The 21,610-nt window shown below is 42.3% G+C and overlaps 1 protein-coding gene across 2 annotated transcripts; it reads left to right on the top strand.

Moving 5' to 3' along the window:
• Positions 1-2,763: 2,763 nt before the first annotated feature.
• LYSMD2 (LysM domain containing 2) lies at positions 2,764-15,848 on the top strand. 2 transcript variants are annotated; one of them, XM_054837064.1, is made up of 3 exons: positions 2,764-3,119; positions 8,266-8,603; positions 15,053-15,848. In XM_054837064.1, exons 1-3 carry the CDS (start codon positions 2,922-2,924, stop codon positions 15,102-15,104), a joined length of 588 nt encoding a protein of 195 aa, XP_054693039.1. In that variant the 5' UTR covers positions 2,764-2,921; the 3' UTR covers positions 15,105-15,848. The 2 variants fall into 2 exon arrangements, with proteins under 2 accessions (XP_054693039.1, XP_054693041.1); XM_054837066.1 differs by lacking the exon at positions 8,266-8,603.
• Positions 15,849-21,610: the final 5,762 nt, after the last annotated feature.

Consider the following 21,610-nt stretch of genomic DNA (forward strand, 5'->3'; position numbering starts at 1 on the left):
TCGCACTACAGCACCGACTCAAGCCCAGGTTACTGTGACACTGTGAAGCGAGTGAGCTCCAACTTCTACCAACGTCAGACAGGTAGACAGACCACTAACAACCTCTCAGAGCTTCTCGGCTTAAACTTAAAACAAAGAAACCCCAGGCAAGCTGGTATTTCCCTTAGCTTTCACAAGATCATAGAACACTGTGAAGATATTTCAGTAGCATGGATACCACAGTCTCACTGCTAACACAATTATCTTCCTTAAAAATGAAGTCTCATTAGCAAGACACTTCTAGTTTCTTCTGTAACTCATTTTGAATGCCTGTTAAAAATACAGGTAAAAATGAGTTACCTAATTTAAGCTCTGGCTCAAATTTTTAACTCAATTTTTGGTTCAGAGGGTATTCATTCACTTTATGCAGAGAAAAGGCAGACGGCTAATTAGATCAAGTATCTTGGCAACATCCCAGATCCAAATGTTCCTCTGGCTATAATTCAGATTTTGGGGAAAGAAACAAGCATCTCCACAAATTGCTGATGCAAAGACAAGACAAACCAGCAACTCCAGAAGAAAAACTCATACATATCCTTGAAAAAGGTTTATTATTAAAATAAAGCTTTCAACATTAAAGTATCTGTGGTATCTTTATATTAATGCAAGGGTTGCTGCTGCTGTTCTCAGAGTTGTGACAGCTGGTTTAAAGTGTATTGCACACACTTTGCATATAAATAGAGTTTAAAATAACATTAGAAGGAATAATACTGTCTAATATTAGTGCACCTGTCAAACATTTTCAAACTAATTGATATTGCATGTTCAGCTCATTGTATCAGTAACATTAAACAATGCTGCCATTTTATTGAACTGCAGCTCCCCTTTACTAAAAACCACTTCAGCTGAACTGGTCTGAGTAATTCCAGCTCTAGGCAGTGTCCAGATGTTTGTGATTTCCATGGTCAGCCTTAAGAGGCTGAAGCTGAGCCATGACTCCACACACAGCAGATGTTTTTAATAAACACTGACCTGTGGTTCATCTCTTTTGCTAGGTGGGTCACAGCTGACTTGCTGATGCAGCCCACAGATTGAGGAGCTTCACAGAAATTGAAAGCACAGAGACATCACAGTTCAGTGTTCTCTTTCTACACCCAGTATAACCTCAACTGGACATGCCCAGGGGAGCCTCCAACTTCCCAAATATACTGTAGAACTACAAAATTAAAGTGAACCTTTTCTCGCCATCAATTTATATGATGTCTTGTACAGTTCTGATCTATCTACTCATTGCCTACAGTTCCTCCGTGGACACTCTAGGACTGTCACATTGGCTTCTCTCATGTGATGATGGGGTGCTGATGTGTCATTCTTTATCAGTAGCTCATGCATCTTGCAGGGCAGCTTTTACATTTTCCTAACATATGCCTGGAAACTTGTAGCCAAATTAGCAACCTTTGTCACATCTGCCTTGAATTTTGTGCTGTATTCCTTGGAGGGACTCCATGATCCACCCACTGAACATCATTAATCTAAAAACCACAACTAGATATTATGTCAACTGATGCATTTTGGTTTTCCAAATAATTATGTGAATATGGGCTTAGGAATGCTGAAGTTATCACATAAACCAATTAAGGTCTCTTGCATATCTTTCTTGCTTAAGCCAGAGGTCTATCTTTCTAGGACTTCTCAGGAAAAACAAAACAAAAACCCAACAAACTAGGTGTTTGTTACACTTGCACCACTTCCCAGAATCAGCGCGGCTGAGGTTAGAAGTGACCTCTGAAGGGCATCTTGTCCAATACCCCTGCTCAAGCAGAGTCTCCTAGCACAGGCTGCGCTGGACACTTCTTGGTATTTTGGTACATATTGTGCCTGCACAGGATGCACATCATATACATGTAATAGTTTTTGTTATGAAGCCCCAGTTAAGTAATAATGGTTCAGCTTTCAAAGGCAGCCTATACACAGGTTTCTTGGCAAGTACTCACTTAAAACACTCAGTTATTAGATTCATTTAAAAATAACATAGATATTCTAAACCCTAAGTTATTAGTCATGAAATCTACTAGTTTTTCCTCAAAAACATTTTCCTACTTCTGTTATTCCAGTAAATCTGGCATAATTGCTACACTTTTACATTTGTGCACTTGCACCCAATTTTATGGTTTTTTAAAACTGCTTCTTGGTCTCAATGACAAAATCATACATTGCCAAGACTCCCAGCTGACAAATGCGTTGAAGTCTCAACAGCCACTGGTATTCTGTGCTTGCTCCTTTGCAAATGGCAGCAGAGACCATAAGGCTCTACTCCAGTGATACAGTTTTGGGACCCAACACAAAAAATGTATCCCTTTTTCTTGGCAAGCGGCTAATAAACCCGCATGAACAGATGAGACTCCGGTGTTTACGGTCTCCCCCCTGCTCCGAACTCCAAACCCAGCCGTGAGGGCCTGGGGACCCCAGGCGCACCGCCGAGGCGGGGCTGGTTTTGGGGACACGGGGCAGAAGCCCACGGCCTGCAGGGAAGCCACCTCACAAAGCGGGGTGCACAGAAAGAGATAACACCCTCGCTTGGTAACTTCTCCTACGAAAACGTGAATTCTATCGGCTCGAGTATTAGCCAGACGCAGTAAAGGCCGCCCGGGCCTGCCAGCACCGCTTCGCCACCACCAGCCCCATGGGCGCGCAGCCCCGCGACTGCGCAGCCGCGGCGTCAGGACGCCAGTGGGCATGCGCGCTGCCCCCCGCACATGCGGCCTCTCCCCCTGCCGCCAGCGGCGCATGCGCGGCGGGCCTGCCGCGAGCAGAGCCGCAGCCTCCACCGTTGCCGCCGCCGGGCGGGCGGCGCCTGAGGGGCGGGGGCGGCGCGCCATGCCCGGGGGGGCGGCGGCTGCGGAGCCGGCGCGGAGCCGCGGTCGCTAAGGCCAGGCGGGAGCATGGCCGAGTCGCTGCGGGAGGAGCCGCCGGGCGGGCCGGAGTCGGAGGCCGAGCTGTCGCAGCGTCTGGCCCGCACCAAGGCCCGCTCGTACGGCAGCACGGCGAGCGTGGCGGCGCCGCTGGCCGAGCGCTACGTAGAGCACCGGCTCAGCGCCGGGGACACGCTGCAGGGCATCGCCCTCAAGTACGGCGTCACGGTAAGGCGAGCGCCGCCGGGGCGGCCTGCCGGCCCGGGGTGCCAGAAGGGCGGCGGGGCGAGCCGGGGAGGGGCTCGGCCCCGGGGATGCAGGGCCGGCAGCGGCGGCTGGCTCCCGTAACAGCGGCACGCAGTTGTTAGGCCCGGAAAGTAACGGAGCCGAAGGGGAAGAGGCACTGGAAGTGAAAAACAGCCGAGAGGTTACAGTAGAAGTTGTGCCGTAGTACATTTCCTACCCATAGCGGGCAGGAGATTCAGCTTATACCGTGGATACTGTGATCAATTTAGTTTCAGTATTTACAATGCTGGCATCTGAACCTTAGGACCAGCTTGGAGGGGTCAGCACCCAGTTCTGGTGGTAGACAGCTGAAGCTGGCACTGCCTGAGACAGGGCACAGGGCCTTTTCCAGCACAGGCTTTGAACTGGCAGGTGCTGGGTTGGCAGCACTGGCCAGTGCACTTCTTCCCACAGACTAAACCTGTGCCCACATGACAATTCACCACTACACTCACTTCAGATTTAAAAAAAAAAAAAGTAATTAAATTTACCTTAAAGAATCATTATTTTGAGGTTGACACAAACTATGACAAGAAGAGTTTCTTCCAGTACTTTCATGGCTAACAATTCTTCTGTTGCCATCTACCTACCAGCGATTTACAACTGATTTTAAAGTGGTGCTGCTTTTCTGCTCCCTTCCTATAGAAAAAAGTTTGCTTCCGCAGAAAATGTTGAAAGGTTTATGTCTTTAAGACATGCAGAGGCCAGTAGGGTCTACTAGCAGGCCCTAACACACTGCCATTCCCTACAGGGCAGAGCTTACCTACCCTACCTTCATTGCAGCTTATTTGGGGCCCAGTGAGCCTCCAACTGACATCTCTGTATGAAGCTTCAGTAGTCCCAACATACAGAATTGTCTGGGGCCAAGCAGCTGCTGACCCTAGCTAACAGCATGGCACTAGTACACAGTTGGTGTCACTTTCACACCAGCTGCAAAGAGCACCTTACATTGGGCTCTTTCCAGAAGAGGTACAATGCAGTCCTAAGTTAATAGGTTCTGACTAGAATAGGTTTCCTTTCCTTCTTTGGTTCTTACAGACTTAAAGCCTTCCAGCAGCTTCAACAACATTCAGCCTTTGTTGTGAAGAGGGTTAAAGTCTATTTCTCTTCCCTTAAAAATATTAAGCCACTTTTTACCAAGTCTTGTTGACAAGAGAACTAATGGCATTTTGGATTTACATTGCTTGGCTCCTGTAGTGAGCAAAACTTTGTTTTAATGGGGACCAAGAGGGACCTAACTGCTCATTGGATTTCTTCGAATTTATTTTTGACAGCACTCTCCATAATGGATAAAGTCTCTGGCCTAAATGATTTAGCTGTGTTATTCTTCATTAAGTGTATTTGCTCATTGCAATAAGTGAAAAATATAAACAGATTACTGAAATAGTAGTTTTCTAGAAAAAAGGCATTTCTAAACAGTTTACAACTCCCTTTCAGCTAAAGTTGTGGATCAAACATGTACAGTCTGAAAAAATAGGTTAACTTAAGAACCATAAACTTTGCTCATAGTGTGAGTTTAGTAGGCTTTTGCTGTGCCAATGATGCATTTAAAGTATAAGTACTGGGTTTTTAAACATCTCATTTGTCATTCAGTGTTACTAGTATTCTGCATAAGAAACCAGAGCTGCATCATTACAGAGTTCGGTTGGGAAACTGACATGAAGTGTCCCAAGTTGGCTGGAATCAGCCATTATGTTTCTGCTTTAATGGGTTTCAGCCCAGGGTAGGAATGTATGCAAATATGTTTGCTTTTAGCAAAATGAAGAATCTTATGTGTTCACACAGTGACAAGGACTGACTTCCTCTGAAGAGTCATTACATCTACTTCCTGTATACTTGGCTAGAAGTGAGAGTTGCTGTAATGGGAACATCAGAATTATCTTTGGCTGCCATTGCCTCCAGTATTACTGTTTTTAGAAGTTTCCCCTGCTGTGGTTTTCCCCCCTGGGAGTTACTTTGCAGCAAGAGACATCCTGTCCAGTGCCTGCCTTGGCATGACATAGCATAAGCAGTTTAAGATGGATGACAGTGTTTGGGAAGAGAGATCAGTGTGCTTTGTTTGGTCTCATCTTCTACCCTTCACCCCTCTCCCCCACATACTGTCTATTAATCTTGTATGGCTTGGGTTCATTAGATCTTCCTTTGAACACTGTTGGGTAAATTAACACTGGGAATTAATGTTTAGTATCATATTTGTGGTTCAGTTGGAGTGCTGTTTTCTGTTGTACAAAGGTATCCCTTTTGAGGGGATAAAAAAAAGAGGACTTTGTTTCGTTGTCAGTAGAAGCAGTCTTGATGGATCAGTTCAGTTTATGCATTAGGGCTGCTTCAGTTAAAGTATTAAGAGGAAAGGCTTTAGGACATGCTTTCACTATTATAGGTCTGTAGCTAAAAAACTACTTAGTTTTCCTAGCACTAGAAAACTACTGTTAAATCCCACTCTCCATACACCTATGAATGTAGAGTCATACTGGCTTGTAGAAGGAGCAGTATATATCGCACATATCAAGTAACCTGCTCAAGGCTGAAGGTTGTTCTTTTTAGAACCAAGTGTTTCCCATTTCATTATTACTCACTGCAGAGGTACTGTCTTCCAAATGCCACAAGATGGTATTTAAAAGGTATTTTAGGAAGAAATAACCCAAGGTATCATTACAGTCAAGTAGGGTAGGGAACAGCAATACAGTGCATTATTTATCAGCTACTGAAACATCACCTTCCAGCTCCCCTGTAGTAGAGATCTCAGTTTTCAGCTTTTGTATTATATTTTTAGACAAAAGCTCCAGCTAGCATTTTAAACATTTTCTGATACCCATCAAGACAAACAACTTTTAGAGATTTTGACAATTGATGTTTACACTAGCATCTGATGGCCATTACAGGTCTCATTACTAAGTCAGGTAAGCTTCCTTTATGCCCTTCAGATGGTACTCAGCCTCAGAGAGAACTTACACCCTATACTGTGCAAGGCTAACTAAAAATAGTTTCCAGGCTTCAGGAGCTGAAGAGTAATGAGTGTCTCTTACTAGTAGTAGCTTCCTGTCTGACACTGGATGTTAGTTATTCAGTTTTTGAAAGGTATTATTAAATCTAACCATTTCATCATCATAGCCATCTGCATCAACAGGTTGGGGTTGTCTTTAACTAGAGAATACCATTTTTGTATATTTAATGGTTAGAAGTAGCTTACTGTTGAACTTTACTGCACTGTTTTCACTACTTCCCCATGCACCTAGTCTTTCTAGAGAGAATCTCCTATGTATTTTTAGGGAGAAAGATTTCATCAGGCTTCCAGGACCCAAGCAAATACATCACACCAGATCTATAATGGCACTGCAGCAGATACTCTTACCACACAGTACAGGTCTACACTGCATGCAGCAGCTTATTCTAGCTCTGCAAGTGGCCACAGTCTCACATCTGCACAGATAAGACAGACTAACACCTCTACTGCTGTCCTTTGGTTTTAGACAGCTTCACCTGCTAGTATGTTCAGTGTAAGAACTACACAGGCATGCTATCCCAGTTGTCTGTCAACAGTGGTCTTTTCTTCTGCAATTGGGAAGGACTCCAAGTAGTGGCAGAGCGAAGTTTAAGACTGACAAGGATAAGATGGTAGAGCAATTTTTTCATCATCTGAGCACTGAACTCAAGGTACTTCAGACCTCGAAGTAGTGAGTGGCTAGTGCCTGGAGGACTCTGCTTTTTCTGGGCTATTATACTAGCAGTAAGACTCCTATTATTACAGGACTTACAGTCTTTATTCGTACTCAGTTTAGCTCCATTTAGTTTAATAAAAATGAATAGCACTTCTAATGCAGGCAAGGGGTATTTTCAGTTCTCTTTATTTAAAGCCTGCTTGAAAACAAGTATGGAGTGCATTTATCATTGCAGTACTGTAGTGATTAGTGATTTCTGCTTATTGCAGTCACCAGGGGACCAGAATGGTAATCCTTTCACTTAGGACTTTTCCTAATGAAATCACAAGTCCAGGTTATACCTAAAGGTTAAAGTCAGATGATCATGGATACTGATTTCTGTGCTTTTTTAAAGCTTGCAATTGAGAAATAGGAAGCTAGCTTAACTTTTGTTGACTTGGAAGGGAAACTTTGATGAGTAAAAGCTTAAACATTATTAGTAGGGAGATAATAAACATTTACTGGGAGCTTTTCTTCACCTGTAAAGCACTGAGAAGCTATTATAAATTCCATTAAGTATAGAATAAGTGGGGCTTTATGCATTAGTACTCTGAGAAAGATGGGGTCTTCCAGTTTGTCATGAAATTGTACTGATGAGTAGGTTGTAAGAAGTACTTCGGGTAAAAATTGCATTCAAAGTATTTAACAGTTATGTAGTGTCTGTTACCATGCATTATTACGTACATGAGGTAGCTGTTGATCATGCTGTAGATTGGGTTTACTGGACAGATACAGCCACTAGTCTATGCAGCTGCTTACAAAGTGCTTAAGGAGTCCCCATTCTTTTCATTGCCCAACTTCTCACTGAAAGTTGGGACTTCATCTGAAGTCTGAATTTGTTACATCAGCCAGGGGCTAAATGCTATGGGTGAGGCATATACTGCTCTTCCAAGACTTGTGGTGCTCACTGTTTATAACTAGCATGTCCTAAAAGGCTCAAGGCAGCTTTTCACCCCTTTATATTATGCATGTTTTTTACCAGAGTGGTTCATCTAGAGCAGCTGCTGGCAGCTCTGAGCCTTACTCTAGTATAAATCCAAATCATCAGCATTTTTGCTATATAATGTGTATTCTTTGGCGAGTTGTTCATGTGAACCTGTATAGAGATTGGAACTCTGTTCAAGAAAAGCATCTCTAGGTAGTGCAAGACTTCAGAAAGACCAACATTTTTGAGTCAAGTCTACATAAAAGGAAGAGGCTAGGGTGTTAACAAGGCTAAGACAGAACATACACTCTGAAATCACTTTGAATACAGAAATCCTTTCCTGAGATCATTGCTGCTGCAAAGAAAGTATAGATTTATTTTAACTAAAGGTTACTGTACTACTTCAGAAAGTTAGTACTTTATTTTTCCAAAACCTAATAACTTAAATTTTTCCTATCTTTTTCAGATGGAACAAATAAAGAGGGCAAATAAACTGTTCACTAATGACTGTATATTTCTGAGGAAAACCCTGAATATTCCTGTTATATCAGAGAAACCGTTACTGTTCAATGGACTTAATTCACTGGAGTCTCCTGAGAATGAAACTGTTGACAGCTCCCCTTCTTGTGATGAAGGACTAGTGACAGTTCAGGAAGAAAGTAGTTCTTCTCCCAGTCCTCAAGAGCCTGACAATCAGCCCACTGCACCAGAAGAACTATCTGCCAAAGATTTCCTACAGAGGTTGGACTTGCAGATTAAGTTATCCAAACAAGCAGCCAGAAAACTAAAAGATGACAATGTCAGGTAAATGCCGCTTTTAGTATTTAGCATCTTAATCTCATCCTGAAGACTTTTTAGTCTAAGCTGAACCCTCTCTGTGGGGCATCTCAGACAGCATCTGTAGTTGTAATGCTATTATCATGCACCAGGTACATTCAGAGCACACCATTAGCAGATGACTTGATATGGCAGTTACGAAGGCTGCCTCCCAATACATTGTTTATAGAATAGCAATAATATTCCATGAAAGCTAGCAGGCCAGTCTTCTCCAAGATGTCTTGCTATGTAAGTGGGCAACTAAGCAAAGCCATAGTTTTCAATAGAGTACTAAGCCAAGGCCTATGTTGAAGCTCACTGTGTACAGCAAGGCACAATTCCATTTTTCCTCTGTTGCCAGTTGCCTCATAATTGTGCAAGTATTCTTCATGCTGTAGTTTCAGTTAAGCTATCCTATCTCCTTTCCCTATGCAGTCCCTACTTTTGTGGATCCACCTGTGTAGACTTTTTTAGTATTTCTTCTACAACCAGGAGCTGCCCCACACGTTACTCAGAGAAAGCACCACTGTTTGACCTCTGCCACAGCGATTATCCCCTCACACACACAGGCATCCCATGGAGAGTACAGAAAGAGAGCAAGAATGGGCTTCAGTAGTGTTTGTTTTCCCATGTCTTCGGGACCAGCTTCCTCAGCTTGTTCACAAGCAGTCTCTTAGGCTGGTTGTCTGGCCTGTTTATTCTCTGCAGAAATTGCCTCAGTGGGTGATGCCAAGGTGGCCTTTCATGACAATAAAAGGTATGGCTGCAGGGGACTGGTGTCACCTCTCTTACCACAGAAAGCTGGGGAGAGATTACACCTGGAGATATGTACTTTGCTTTTGCAAATTTATTTAATGCAAAACTTCTTCCATCATCCTGGTTCACTTCACGTACTCTGATTTTGAGTGCAAGCAACATACTTTTCACATTAAGAAAGTGATCTTTCAGGTCCAAATCTACTGAGCATAGAGTCCCACCATTTCTTTAAGAAGTTAAGGGATTATTTCAGCAACTTAAAATTCTTAGTTCAATAAACAAAAATCTGAGGAGAACAGTATATTGCATTTAGCAGTTGAACAAGCCTTATTTGGAGAGATATCCCTTAAGACAGCTAAAGATGATAATTCATTACCTATTGCGTTCCCCATACGACTCTCCATTGCCAGAAGGATGCTGGTTTATAGGTACTGTCTCAGGGAAGGCTGGAGTGCTTTCACATCTTGTTAACGCACTTGTCAATAAGTTACTTTTGAATTGATTACATTAAAGAGGAAGAACAGCTGTTGGAACTTGGATCCTTCTCTAGTCAAACTCATTTGCTTGCATTGTTATATTTGAAAGAATGCAGAGCATCTATCAAAATGTGCCACCGCCGACTCTCAGATCATTAGACATATGTACCTAACACAGATTAGTTTAGGTGTTGACCCAGCAGTTAAATGCATGACAGGAAACCACAGTCCCTACCAGAGGAAGCCAATTATTTTAACATCCCTTCAGCAAAATAACATGCTAATTTGCAGAAAGACATTCACTTAGACCCTGCTGCACTATGAGCACCAATATGGCGAGATTGACACCACACAAGTAGTACGCTGCTACTACTAATATCCATTTCTTGTATTGCTTAAGTTGCAACTTGGTAAATGAGGGCCTGGTGCCAAATTTTATCCCAAGGAATAAAGGATACAGAAGGATGAGTTTTTCCCCCATCTCCTGTTCAGATTTAGCAGGTAATTTTGTTAGTTATGCATGGTCATGATGCTACAGGAATCACAAAGTGTAGAGCTGCAGGCTATCTGCTGAGTGGGATGTTATCCAAAGCTTCTGAAGATAAAAGCTTCCTGTATGTCTGAAAGTCTTCATAATGTCACCTTCCACCCCACTGCCTCTGGCTTTCAGTCATGGCACACAAAAGCCATCCTTATCTTCTCCAACTGTGTTCACCTCTTTACAGTCTAACAGGAAGTGCCAGAGGACCAAAGTCAATGTTTACAGAGAGTTTGCATGATGTTTACTCCTTGTAGGAGTAGAGGGAGATCATTGCTAAAAGCCATAGAGACACTTACATGTACCATCAATGGTATTTCTGGGCCCACACTGGGAGGTGGCAATATTCCTTACTCTGCTCCAGCAGCTCCCCAGGAGGCAGCTGTTCTCCCTCATGCCTATACATTTCTTGTCCCTTCCTTGGAGCAGGAGACCTTGAAAACTGGACAGCCATCACGATAGTAAGCCAGCCTCATGAATACACAAGTTTTCGATTCTTAGAGTGAAAGCCATTAATGAAATTAAGAGTGCTGTTTCCAGCTACTCTGGCCTTCTGTATTCAGATTGCCTTGTCAAGGCCTGTTTAGAGTGTGACATGCACCAACACAGCAGTGTACTTAAGTGTCTGAGAGTAAGAAAGGAACACCTAGAGTTATATCTACTACCACCAAAAGGGACATTGGAACTAAAAAAAACTGCAAACAGAAGCAGATTATCAGTTCCAGAACTTGAAGAGTCATAACTTCACCATACCTATGGGCTCAATTTGACAGATTGAGAGAATCCTGACATCTTAAATTGCTCTTTACTTTGGTCTCCCTTAAAGTTGCCAAGAACGCATGCACATACATGCACTGGTTCCAATCAAACTACAGGCAGTTTCATAGTCAGAAACTGCCCTGTGCTACAAAAACAGCTTGAAGTGAATTACATAGTTTAATCATAGCTCTTGAAGTCGCCTCCTTACACACTCTCAGACGAATAAAGTGTATTAATCTCTAAAGTCAGCTTCTTCCCAGCTAAAGCCCCTTGCTGTTAGGTAGAAGAATTCAGGAGCACATAGGTACAGATTTAGACTAGATATTAAACTTTATTAGCCATGCAAGTAGACAAGCATTAACAACTATAGAATGTTATCAACTCAGTTTGTGCCAGCTGCCTTCCAGTATTAGAGTTTATGTAAGCATATGGCCAGATCTACATTAGTATTACTTTTACTAGAGAGTTTCGTTGAGCAAGAAATCATATGTTAATGAATCCCCCAGTCAGGCAGATTTGCCCAAGATGCAGCACTAAACAATAAGATCTGCTTTTGTTTTGAGTAATATTTTTATAATAGGCCAAAAGAAATGCAAAAGTATCAATACAGTTGTTTGTAGCATGTGTTGTTAACTCATCTATTTGCATATTAGGGAAGAATACCCATTATTAGTTTTATCCACACATGGAAAAGCAGCTTGTAATAGTTTGAGAAAATATAGTCATGCTTCATCTTGCTCAAACTACTGTTATGCATGTTTTGGAATGCCAAAACTGAAATTAAGTTTAGTGATGCTTTTTATATCAGATAATTGAACACCAGAGGTCTAATACAAGGTCTTCATAGAGTCCTTAATATTTTAGGGTGATACTGTGGTAGGCTAGAACACAGAGGCCATGTACTGTGCTTGTGGGACAGGTCACATCCTTCTGCATTTCTCTTTTAGTGACTCATTTTGAAAACCTTGTAATTGAATAGAGCCACTCTAATTACTGTTGCTTATGTGAGCCAATATAATAACTGGTCTGCAGCACTGGAACAGAACTATATATTGTCATCTGCTCAGTTGCTTTGACCTGAACCTAGGAAAGAATAAGGTGTTGAAGCATTTGAAACTGATAACTAATTGAGTTAATTTACTCAATTGTTCACCATCATGGGCTATCAGCTAAGAAAACAAGATACCTCAATAAAGGAGGCTGCCTGTGGAGAATCCCATTTTCAGACTTCCAAAAGGCATTAACTCATGAACTGAGATTGCTGTCTTGTTTAATTGTGGATTCTAGAAGCATCCAGGTATTGGATTCAAGTTTACTTGTTCACTCAGGTGCACTTGGTGTTACAGAAGTGGCTATTAGCCTTTTTCATTGTGGCCTGATGCATGCAGTAGCTTGCAGTAAATGTCTTTCAGCTTAGCAAAGTGGGAACAGCAAACTGGAAGAGACAGCACTACAAAGCATTGTAATGCTGTGCTGTTCCTTTTCCTTTGCCTGAAGGAAAATGTTGCAGTGACTTACCACTTTGCTCTTTTAAGCATCTTAAAAGTGAAGAAAATTGTTTGGTCATTAAACATACACACACTGCCATGTTTCTTGTGTGCCATGGGCTGGAGCTACTACTATGCTATTTTATTTCATATAAAGCTCAGCTTGCTTTTAAGCCACTGGAACAGACTTGTACTTGCTATGTACAGTTCTGAGCATGTAGATTAGTAATACTCCAAAACAAGGCCACGGCTAGGAAATAAGTGGTGTAGCTCTTATCACATAGCCCAGTGCTGCAGCCTGGGACAGAAGGTTAGAAGCTGTTCTTGCCAACCCTTACTGCCAACTACAGCATGCCTGAGCCTTGATCAGGAATTTATTTTGCATATTACAGCCAGTCACTGCTTAGCTTAGGTTCAAGCATAGTGACCCACTACATGGTTCTTAAGCCCCTGCCACATAGGGAAACCCCTCACAGCTGGCTGCGACTCAGGTGCCAGCCTTCTGCCCTCTGCTGACAGAGCCAAAGCAGAAGCCCATAGTCCAGGTGCACATTTCACAAGGGAAATGGAGACAAACAGCTTAGACTAGCTGTTTCATTACTTTGCTGTCTGAAGACCTGGTAATATAATACCACTATTTCAACTCTTTGGTTCTCCATATTCACCCCCACTGTTTACCACAATCAACTGCAGCTAATTTCAGTCCAGTGTTTGGCTGTTGTCATCTCATGATAGATGTTATTTCTGTATTAAGGCTTTCAAGAAAAGACTGAAAGGCTGATTCTGACAGCCTCTGATTAGAAGGAAGGTCTTTTTGCTGTGACTCTACCACATTTATTCTCCTAAAAGGGGAAACATAACACAACTAAGAAATACACAGTTGTTTTCAGTGTACAGCATAGGAAGTAAGCTTCTCCCCTGCTGGACAGTCTAGCTCTGAAGATACAGAAGTTCTCTTTCACCCTCACAAACTAGCAGATCATCACTATTTGCAATGATGTTCCAGGCACAGATGGCTAGAAGCCCATTGCTCCAGAAGGGCATATATCAGAGCTTCGGAATATACTTTTGAAATATGTAGCTTCAGCTAAGTAGTTACAGTTGAATTTTACTGTCCCGCAATCCAGTCTTGCAAGCTTAGTACATTGATAACTTTCAATTCTGAAAAAGAGTTTTAAAAGTATATTGTCTTGAGACAATTTACAGATCAAAAGTGTTTTAGTATTCAACTAAGCATGAATTGTTTGCTCCCTGACTGCACTGTCATGCCAGGTACTATGAACAGCATCTGCAAATTAATAGTATTCCACGTTTTGCAATGCAAAATTGATGATACAAGGAAAGATACTAAAGTCATACTTGGTACTGGGTCTCTAGGATCACTAATGTAAATAGATGTAGTATTTGTAAGAAAGGCTAAAATCCATTTTCAGTACTACAGTAAGCACACATCTGAATAACTACCACTTTCACACAAAACCTGTTTTTTTGAGGGGTTTTTTTTTTTTTTGACAAAATTGTTTCAAGGCAAGAGAAATGTCTTTGGTTTAAGATGATAATCTTACTGGATTACCCAGGAACCAGGGAAGGGCTGGGGAAGTGAGTACAAGTTACTCAGCTACTTACTTAGTTTATAGGGTTCTTTGCTCTTAAAGAAAGTTATATGAAGTTTAAATTGTAGAATTAATCATGTTTAGAAGTGAGTAGGGAGGAGTCTACATGACTGCAGTTTGGGATACTATTGAAATATGTAGATTTTTACCTTATACCGTTATTAGACTATTTGAGTAACGGTACCTTTGTATGGAACACATACATGAGAGTACTGGAAGTCCTTTGAAGCCCAGTGTAGCAACTGTTCAGTCTTTCTGTTCTCACCAAAACACTAAAATTGGCAGCAGCTTTAAGAATAGGCTCGCAGGAACATAATTTTGAAGCTACAGGTAGAAAACAGTGATCTTTGGAGAACTTGAATTAGTACATGATGCTGCACTGCAATCGATTTACATAACCACTGTTTTTTAAAGGCAATGTTGTCAAGTACACAGCAGGCAGACTGGTTTTTCCTGAGGATTTTTAATAGCAACCCTACTTTGGTTTATCCAGTCATTGCATTAACAATACCAATTGATTTGGCACTATAGTGTCAAGAATAGTTCATTAAACTCTAAATATGTTCCAGTGTTGTTGAACTTATAAAGCCTTACTGGTCGTCAGCATTCTGTTCTTGAAACAACATAATGAGAACGCCAGAGATGCATAATGAACAGTAGCATACTGCAAGTAGTATTCCTGCATGGCAATGTCAGTTTTACCTGTTTTGATCCATTAGGAAAACTGGTTATCTGCATTTGCATTACAGTTTTACTATTTAGACACGGCATGCTCCTGATCTGATGATTATGATCATTTTCTTTTTAGAGAGGAGGACAATGAGGAAGGTCCCTATGCAACTTCTTCATATCACCAGTAGAAGACAGATGTGATGGCCTGAAAACTTTCCATGAAATCAGTTCTTAAAGAACTAAATGGTCGATAACTCAAAACCCAAGTCTTTTGGACTCATTGTCTTTATGTACTTAAAAGAAGTCATGAATGGATAATTGCACTGAAATTATGACCTCTTCTGCCTTCCATAGGTTAATGTCCTTATGCTATATCAATAACAGGTTTAAGCCTTCCAAAACTAGCAATGGCCTTTATACCCCTTCTGTGCAAACTGTAGCATGGTAGCAACAATATATCCTTGAGGTCACCTTTATGCAGGATGATGATCTTTAGTAAAGATTTTGTAAATACTTGTTAAAGTGAAATTTGTTTTAAGTATTTAAAATATTAATTCAGTTTGCTTGTAAATGACAAAGTATGAAAATAATAGACATTTACTTATTCTGCAAACACAGGCAAGTTTGCTGTGGAGGTTTTGTCTATTTCAGGGCTGTAGAACTTGCTTCTGAACTCTGTGTGTGTCTGTGTGTGGTTATGATGTATTCCTAGAAAGGGGAATTCAACTTGTTTTGATTAGTTAAAGCCTTTATGGTTAAACAACTGTTTGCAGCTTGAATTCCTGCTAATAAAAGGGAAGAGTTACAGCAAGAGATTTTTCTTTGTGAGATACGACATTGGAATATCAGATGTGTGTTCTTGTGTGCAGTTATATTTTGTGTGGTTTTAATTTAATAAATACAAAAATACCAATGTGTCTGTTCATAATGAAGTCAGCTTGGTTCTAGTCTGGTTTTTGTGAAGAATGGTTTGTCTAGTTACATGAGCTATTATTATTGCTAATTTCAGGGCAAATAATGTCCTTTACCATATAGCTCATCCTCCTGAATCAGACCTAAAAAAGGTATTTGATCTAGTTGTGCATTCAGGAAAACTGCATCAAGATTAATAAGAGCCACACTGGTAAGCCTTCGCTGTTCTGAGGAGAAATGCCAGTATTGAAGTCTGCACATGGACCCCACTGAAGCTCAGGAAGGCGGAGTGCAGACTGCATTCGCTCTTTGCCCTGAAGTTAACGTACTAGCAACTTCTTGTTAAGCATCCTGCACTTTTTCCTCAAGGATTCAAGAGGCTTCACAAAAAACTCTTGTCAGTAAAGAATTGCTGGATCCCTACTGTGACAGATGCTGTTTCCTATATATCAGCTCATTTATATAGTTTATTGCTCCCTCAAAGCAAAAGCTTTCTGCAGTATGTTAATGTAACTTTATATATTGCTTCCATCTTAATTTACTAAAACTAGAAATAAAAATTCAAAGCTAGACAGGAATTGGTATTTCCCTAGAGCTTGCAGGAACTCAGACCAACAGGCTTATTCAAATCATCTCTAGCTCCAGTTCTAAAGAGGTCTGCAGTGACACACTAATTAAGAAGAACAGGGAAAGCTTAGAGTGAATAAAAGGAAGCATTGATTTTTCTTGAAAAGACTGGTGAGTTAGTTTTAGGTCTTGTATCTTTCTTAAATTGGGATTTGTATCTATTCCGTACAGGACAGTAATTTCTATTGTCAGTTAATTTCAGTAGGACATTGCCAGACCCAGAATAAACTACTTTTCTGAAGGCAGCCCTAGCTCTAAGCCCAGTTAGATTTTATAATCCTACAGAAAAATTCAATCTTTTTCTACCAGAGACCTGCTACTGTAATAGCCTCACCTACCAGGCACTGGAGGCTGGGGTGCTGAGCAGGCTGGGAGCACAGCTTTCCTTGCACAGCTCCTGCCAGCCACACCAGCTGACCCGGCCCCTGACAGCCGTGTTTCACTGCCCCGCTTCCCAAGGGCACTGCTGTGCTCCTGGGCTGGAGAACCTTCAGGACAAGCAACAGAAGACCAGTGATACCATTTGCATCTACTTTTCCTCAGAAAGCCACATAGAAGCACAAGGGAAGAAGCAGCTGTGCCAGCCTAGAGACATGGTTGGGCAGAGACCCATGCTGCACACAGCACCCCAGTGAACCCACAGCATCTCTGGAAACCCCCCACACCAGCACTCAACATGGCATCCTTTGCAAAACCATTCACATAACCCAGCAGAGACACCCAACCCACCTGTTCCACACAAGCATCCCCAGGGAAGATTTCAATGCCGCCATTAACCACAACAAAGGTGCCTGCATGAGGCCCTACCTTGCTAGCCCTGGCGCAGGTCCCCGCTCCTTGCCTGTTGCTAGACACTTCACAGGGCCCCAAGGGCACGCTGCTCAGCACCAGGCCAGAGAGGCCCCTCGCTTTTGCTTCCCCTCCACCTCCCTTGGCTCTGCAGTCCTGTTTACCACAAGCAGCAGCAGCAGCTCTCCCCTGCCCTGGGTCAAGGCTGCTCTTTATGGCCGCAGGGCTGCGGGGCCTGACGAGCTCCAGGCACACCTGGGCCCTGAGGAGCTCTGGCGGCAGCTGCAGCCAGCCTGGCTTCTGTCCGAGCGCTAATTAAACAGGATTCTCTTTGTCCTGGCAGCCTATTGCAGTGTGACAAAAAATTAGATTATTTTGTGTTTAATTAATGCCTGTTCCTGGTTTTCAGGTAAATAGCTGTGGTGTTTCATAATCCCTAGGGCAAATTCAGGGACAGAATGCCCATTTTTACGTATAGGTAAAATATTTTTACAATTGCTTTACTGTGTCTCTGCGGGTTTCTCGCATGCCTGCATTGTCCGGAGGTCCCGTGACCCCGCGCCGCTGCTGCGTGGCTGGGCTGCACGCTCTGTGCACGTCCCAGCGGGCACCCGACGCAGCCCGGCTCTGCTCAGCACCAGGGGAAACGGGGCAGATGGGAGAAAATGGCGCCTGGAAATAGCGTGTCCGTAATACATTCAGAGTAATTCAAGATGGAGTTTTCCTACTCTGTAAAAAAGGAGTTCTTGAGACTCTGAAATAACCAATGTTTTGATATCTTAATCCATATCGTCATATCATTACTCAATAAAATAAGTTTTTCCTGTATATTTTATATGTATTTTTATATGTTATCTTGTATATTTTGCTTCACACTCTGTCTTTATTCTTCCTACACTTTTAACTTCATTCTTTGTTCATATATTTCTAGCAGTCCTACAAGGTGCAGTTTAGGGCCAGAATAGGGCAATTTCAGGCAGGTGTGAAGCACACAGTGCAGATAAAATTCCATGTTTTGCAGCCATTCTGTGGTGGGAAACCTGCACGTTTGTAGTTGTGATTTTACAGAGCAGTCTCACCTCTGTGCCCGGCAAGATCATGGAGCAGATCCTCCTGGAAACTGCTTAGGCACATGGAAACTAAGGAGGTGATTGGTGGGAGCCAACATGGCTTCACTAGGGGCAAATCGTGCCTGACAAATGTGGTGGCCTTCTGTGATGGGGCTACAGCATTGGTGGATAAGGGAAGAGCAAGTGATGTCATCTACCTGGACTTGTGCAAAGCATTTGACACTGTCCCGCACGACATCCTTGTCTCTAAATCAGAGAGACATGGATTTGATGGATGGACCACTCGGTGGACAAGGAATTGGCTGGATGGTCGCACTCAAAGAGTTGTGATCAAGGGCTCAATGTCCAAGTGGACACCACTGATGAGTGCTGTTACTCAGGGGTCAGTATTGGGACCGGCACTCTTTGACATCTTTGACGGCGACATGGACAGTGGGATCGAGTGCACCTTCAGCAAGTTTGCCGATGACACCAAGCTGTGTGGTGTGGTCGACACGCTGGAGGGAAGGGATGCCATCCAGAGGGACCTTGACAGGCTGGAGAGGTGGGTCTGTGCGAACTGCATGAAGTTCAACAAGGCCAAGTGCAAGGTCCTGCATGTGGGTCAGCGCAATCCCAAGCACGACCATAGGCTGGGCGAGGAATGGATTGAAAGCAGCCCTGAGGAGAAGGACTTGGGGGTATCGATTGATGAGAAGCTCAACATGAGCAGGCAGCGTGCGCTTGCAGCCCAGAAAGCCAACCGTGTCGTGGGCAGCATCAAAAGAGGTGTGACCAGCAGGCTGAGGGAGGTGAGAAAGGGGCTGTTTACAAGGGCATGAAGTGACAGGACAAGGGGAAATGACCTTAAGCTGACAGAGGGGAGATTTAGACTAGATAATAGGAAGAAATTCTTTACTGTGAGAGTGGTGAGGCACTGGAACAGGCTGCCCAGAGAAGCTGTGGATGCCCCATCCCTGGAAGTGTTCAAGGATGGGGCTTTGGGCAGCCTGGTCTAGTGGAGGGTGTCCCTGCCCATGGCAGGGGGTTGGAACTAGATGGGCTTTAAGGTCCCTTCCAACCCAGGCCATTCCGTGATTCTATGATTCTATAATATTTCTTCAATCAAAGCTTCAAAAGTCAAAACCCGGGCAGGCTTGGACTAGAATCTTTTTAAATGAATGTGGGACATAACCAATAAAAAGTTTTTGTTTGGGATTCATTTGCAATGTGTCTGGAGGCTACTTAACCCCTGTATGTCGCTCTAGCTCAGCCATCGGGTGCTGTAGTTGCGTCTAACATTCTCAGCAGGGCATCCCCCTTCCTGCAGACATTGGCTGTGAACCCCTATTGCTCCGTGGTGCAGGACATCCTCACAAAGCTGGGCAGTATATAGAAAAGACAAATTCTCTTTAAGACACAAAAGCAGCCTTGTACTACTGTAGCTTGTAGTAAAGTGTTTAATAAAGTACAGTATCAGAAACAATAGTCTAATAGAAAAGCTCAAAAGGTGAATACCATATATATATATATAGTACTTGTTACATTTTCAGTGATAATTTAGGGAGTGAAAGATTTCTGAAGGATCCAGCAGAGATACAAACAACATAGAAACTGATTTTTGTCACTTTAGAACCAGAGATGTGCAGGTGTTGAAAATACCTTTCTCACCAGGAAAAAGGAAAGCACTGACAGAGTGTGATTCACTAATTATGTACTAACCCCACCAGCAGCAGATCTCCAGTGTTAATGTGCTCCAAGTGTTCCCTTCAAAATACAGACTGATCGGTGGCGCAGGTTGAAACTCACGTCACTCGATTTGATTTTATTTAGCCTAAGTCATAGCCTTTTAGAAATGCAGGGTGATTCATCAGGCTGGCTGTGTTTTTACTGTCTCCTTCTGAAAGGTGTGATGTACCAATAGCTGTTCATTTGATGCACCAGCAATGAAACCAGTATTTGAAGCATTCAAATAACAAGTTTAATGGGCTTGGGCAGGATGGGAGGTGAATCTAGTTTGCAGGACGTAGCTGAGATTGCTCATCTATCCATCAGAGGGCTTGCTCTGTTCTCAGCTAGTCATCAGGTCGGTCTAATTGGTCTGCGTATGTACCCCAGCCAGTGCACAGCAGCAGGGTAAGCACACAACAGGCCCAAGAACATGCATACTCCGAACTACAATCAGGTCGTACCCATTGTTTGGACTTGTTTTTTTCCCCCCTAAATGATGTCATCTATGCTTTGTTGAAGTGATAAAACTTGCAAAACTGAGAGGTTAAAAAATACTGTACTAGCCTTTTTGCGGACACAAACTGTTCATCATCACAGGTCGCTAGTCGATGACATCTTTCCTTTAGTACCAGTCTTCTGCATAGTCTGGTACTAACAGAGAGGCCAAAGTAAGAACCTGACTTCCAATGAAAATTAAAAATACTATTATACTACTCATTATATTGACAAAAGAAAGTTTGCTTTTTTTTTTTTTTAAGGTAGCCATTGGGGAAGGAAAGTTTGTCCTTTTTGTTTTTTAAGTGCAGATCCTAGATCCCTACCACTTCCCCAGCTGTAAAGGGCTATGGTTACTTATCGTTCTCCCAATGTCTTTCATAAATCCAAAAGTCCATTTTTCCATTGCGATAGTCACATAAGAAAGTAAGTCACAAGCTGTTGCAGAAAACAACTGAGATCTATAAGAACAAGAAGAAATTCTATTCTTTGGGAACATTATATTACAATAATAATAATAATAATAATAATAATAATAATAATAATAGAGATTAGGGTCTTTTAGATGAGAAAAAATACACTGATTCAAAATAACAGGCCTTCTTTTTTCCTGATTATTTTTTCTCATGTTTCTAAGAGACTATTTTTCCAACAGGAAGGTTACATTGACCACATTTCTTGATACGGTTTTTATCTTAAAATAAATACCTCCATTAGTGACTGGTACTGCAAGTCAATGATCCATATCAGGATGCATATGAGCAGGCAGTGATGTACTTTTTGTGTGCTAGAAACATTTGTTGGCTTATGTATCATCAATTTTCAAATAGATATGCTGTTACACCTCATTGCTATCACATTAATTTAATATTTGTTACCAATAATGTTCTGTTGATAATGTTCAGATGATAATTTATGTTTTACAGGGATTCCAAAGTTTACTTCAGCTGGCTAAGAAACATGGCTCAAATCTCCTCCTCAGTCTCCAACTGTGCTGAGAAAATAAGGAAGGAAACGATCTGCCCATTTAACATTTACAGAACTTTGTGCTGTGCAGGCAGTGCTGTAAGTCAGCATCTCCCTTCACTGGC

Source organism: Grus americana, chromosome 10 (assembly GCF_028858705.1).
Source record: "Grus americana isolate bGruAme1 chromosome 10, bGruAme1.mat, whole genome shotgun sequence".
Taxonomy (NCBI): Eukaryota; Metazoa; Chordata; class Aves; order Gruiformes; family Gruidae; genus Grus; species Grus americana.

What these genes read in the sequence shown, in the direction of transcription:
- LYSMD2 (XM_054837064.1), top strand. Translation starts at nt 2,922, where the DNA reads ATGGCCGAGTCGCTGCGGGAGGAGCCGCCGGGCGGGCCGGAGTCGGAG. An exon ending in CCCTCAAGTACGGCGTCACG is followed by an intron (nt 3,120 to 8,265) that starts GTAAGGCGAGCG and finishes TATCTTTTTCAG; the next exon opens with ATGGAACAAATAAAGAGGGC. An exon ending in CTAAAAGATGACAATGTCAG is followed by an intron (nt 8,604 to 15,052) that starts GTAAATGCCGCT and finishes TTTTCTTTTTAG; the next exon opens with AGAGGAGGACAATGAGGAAG.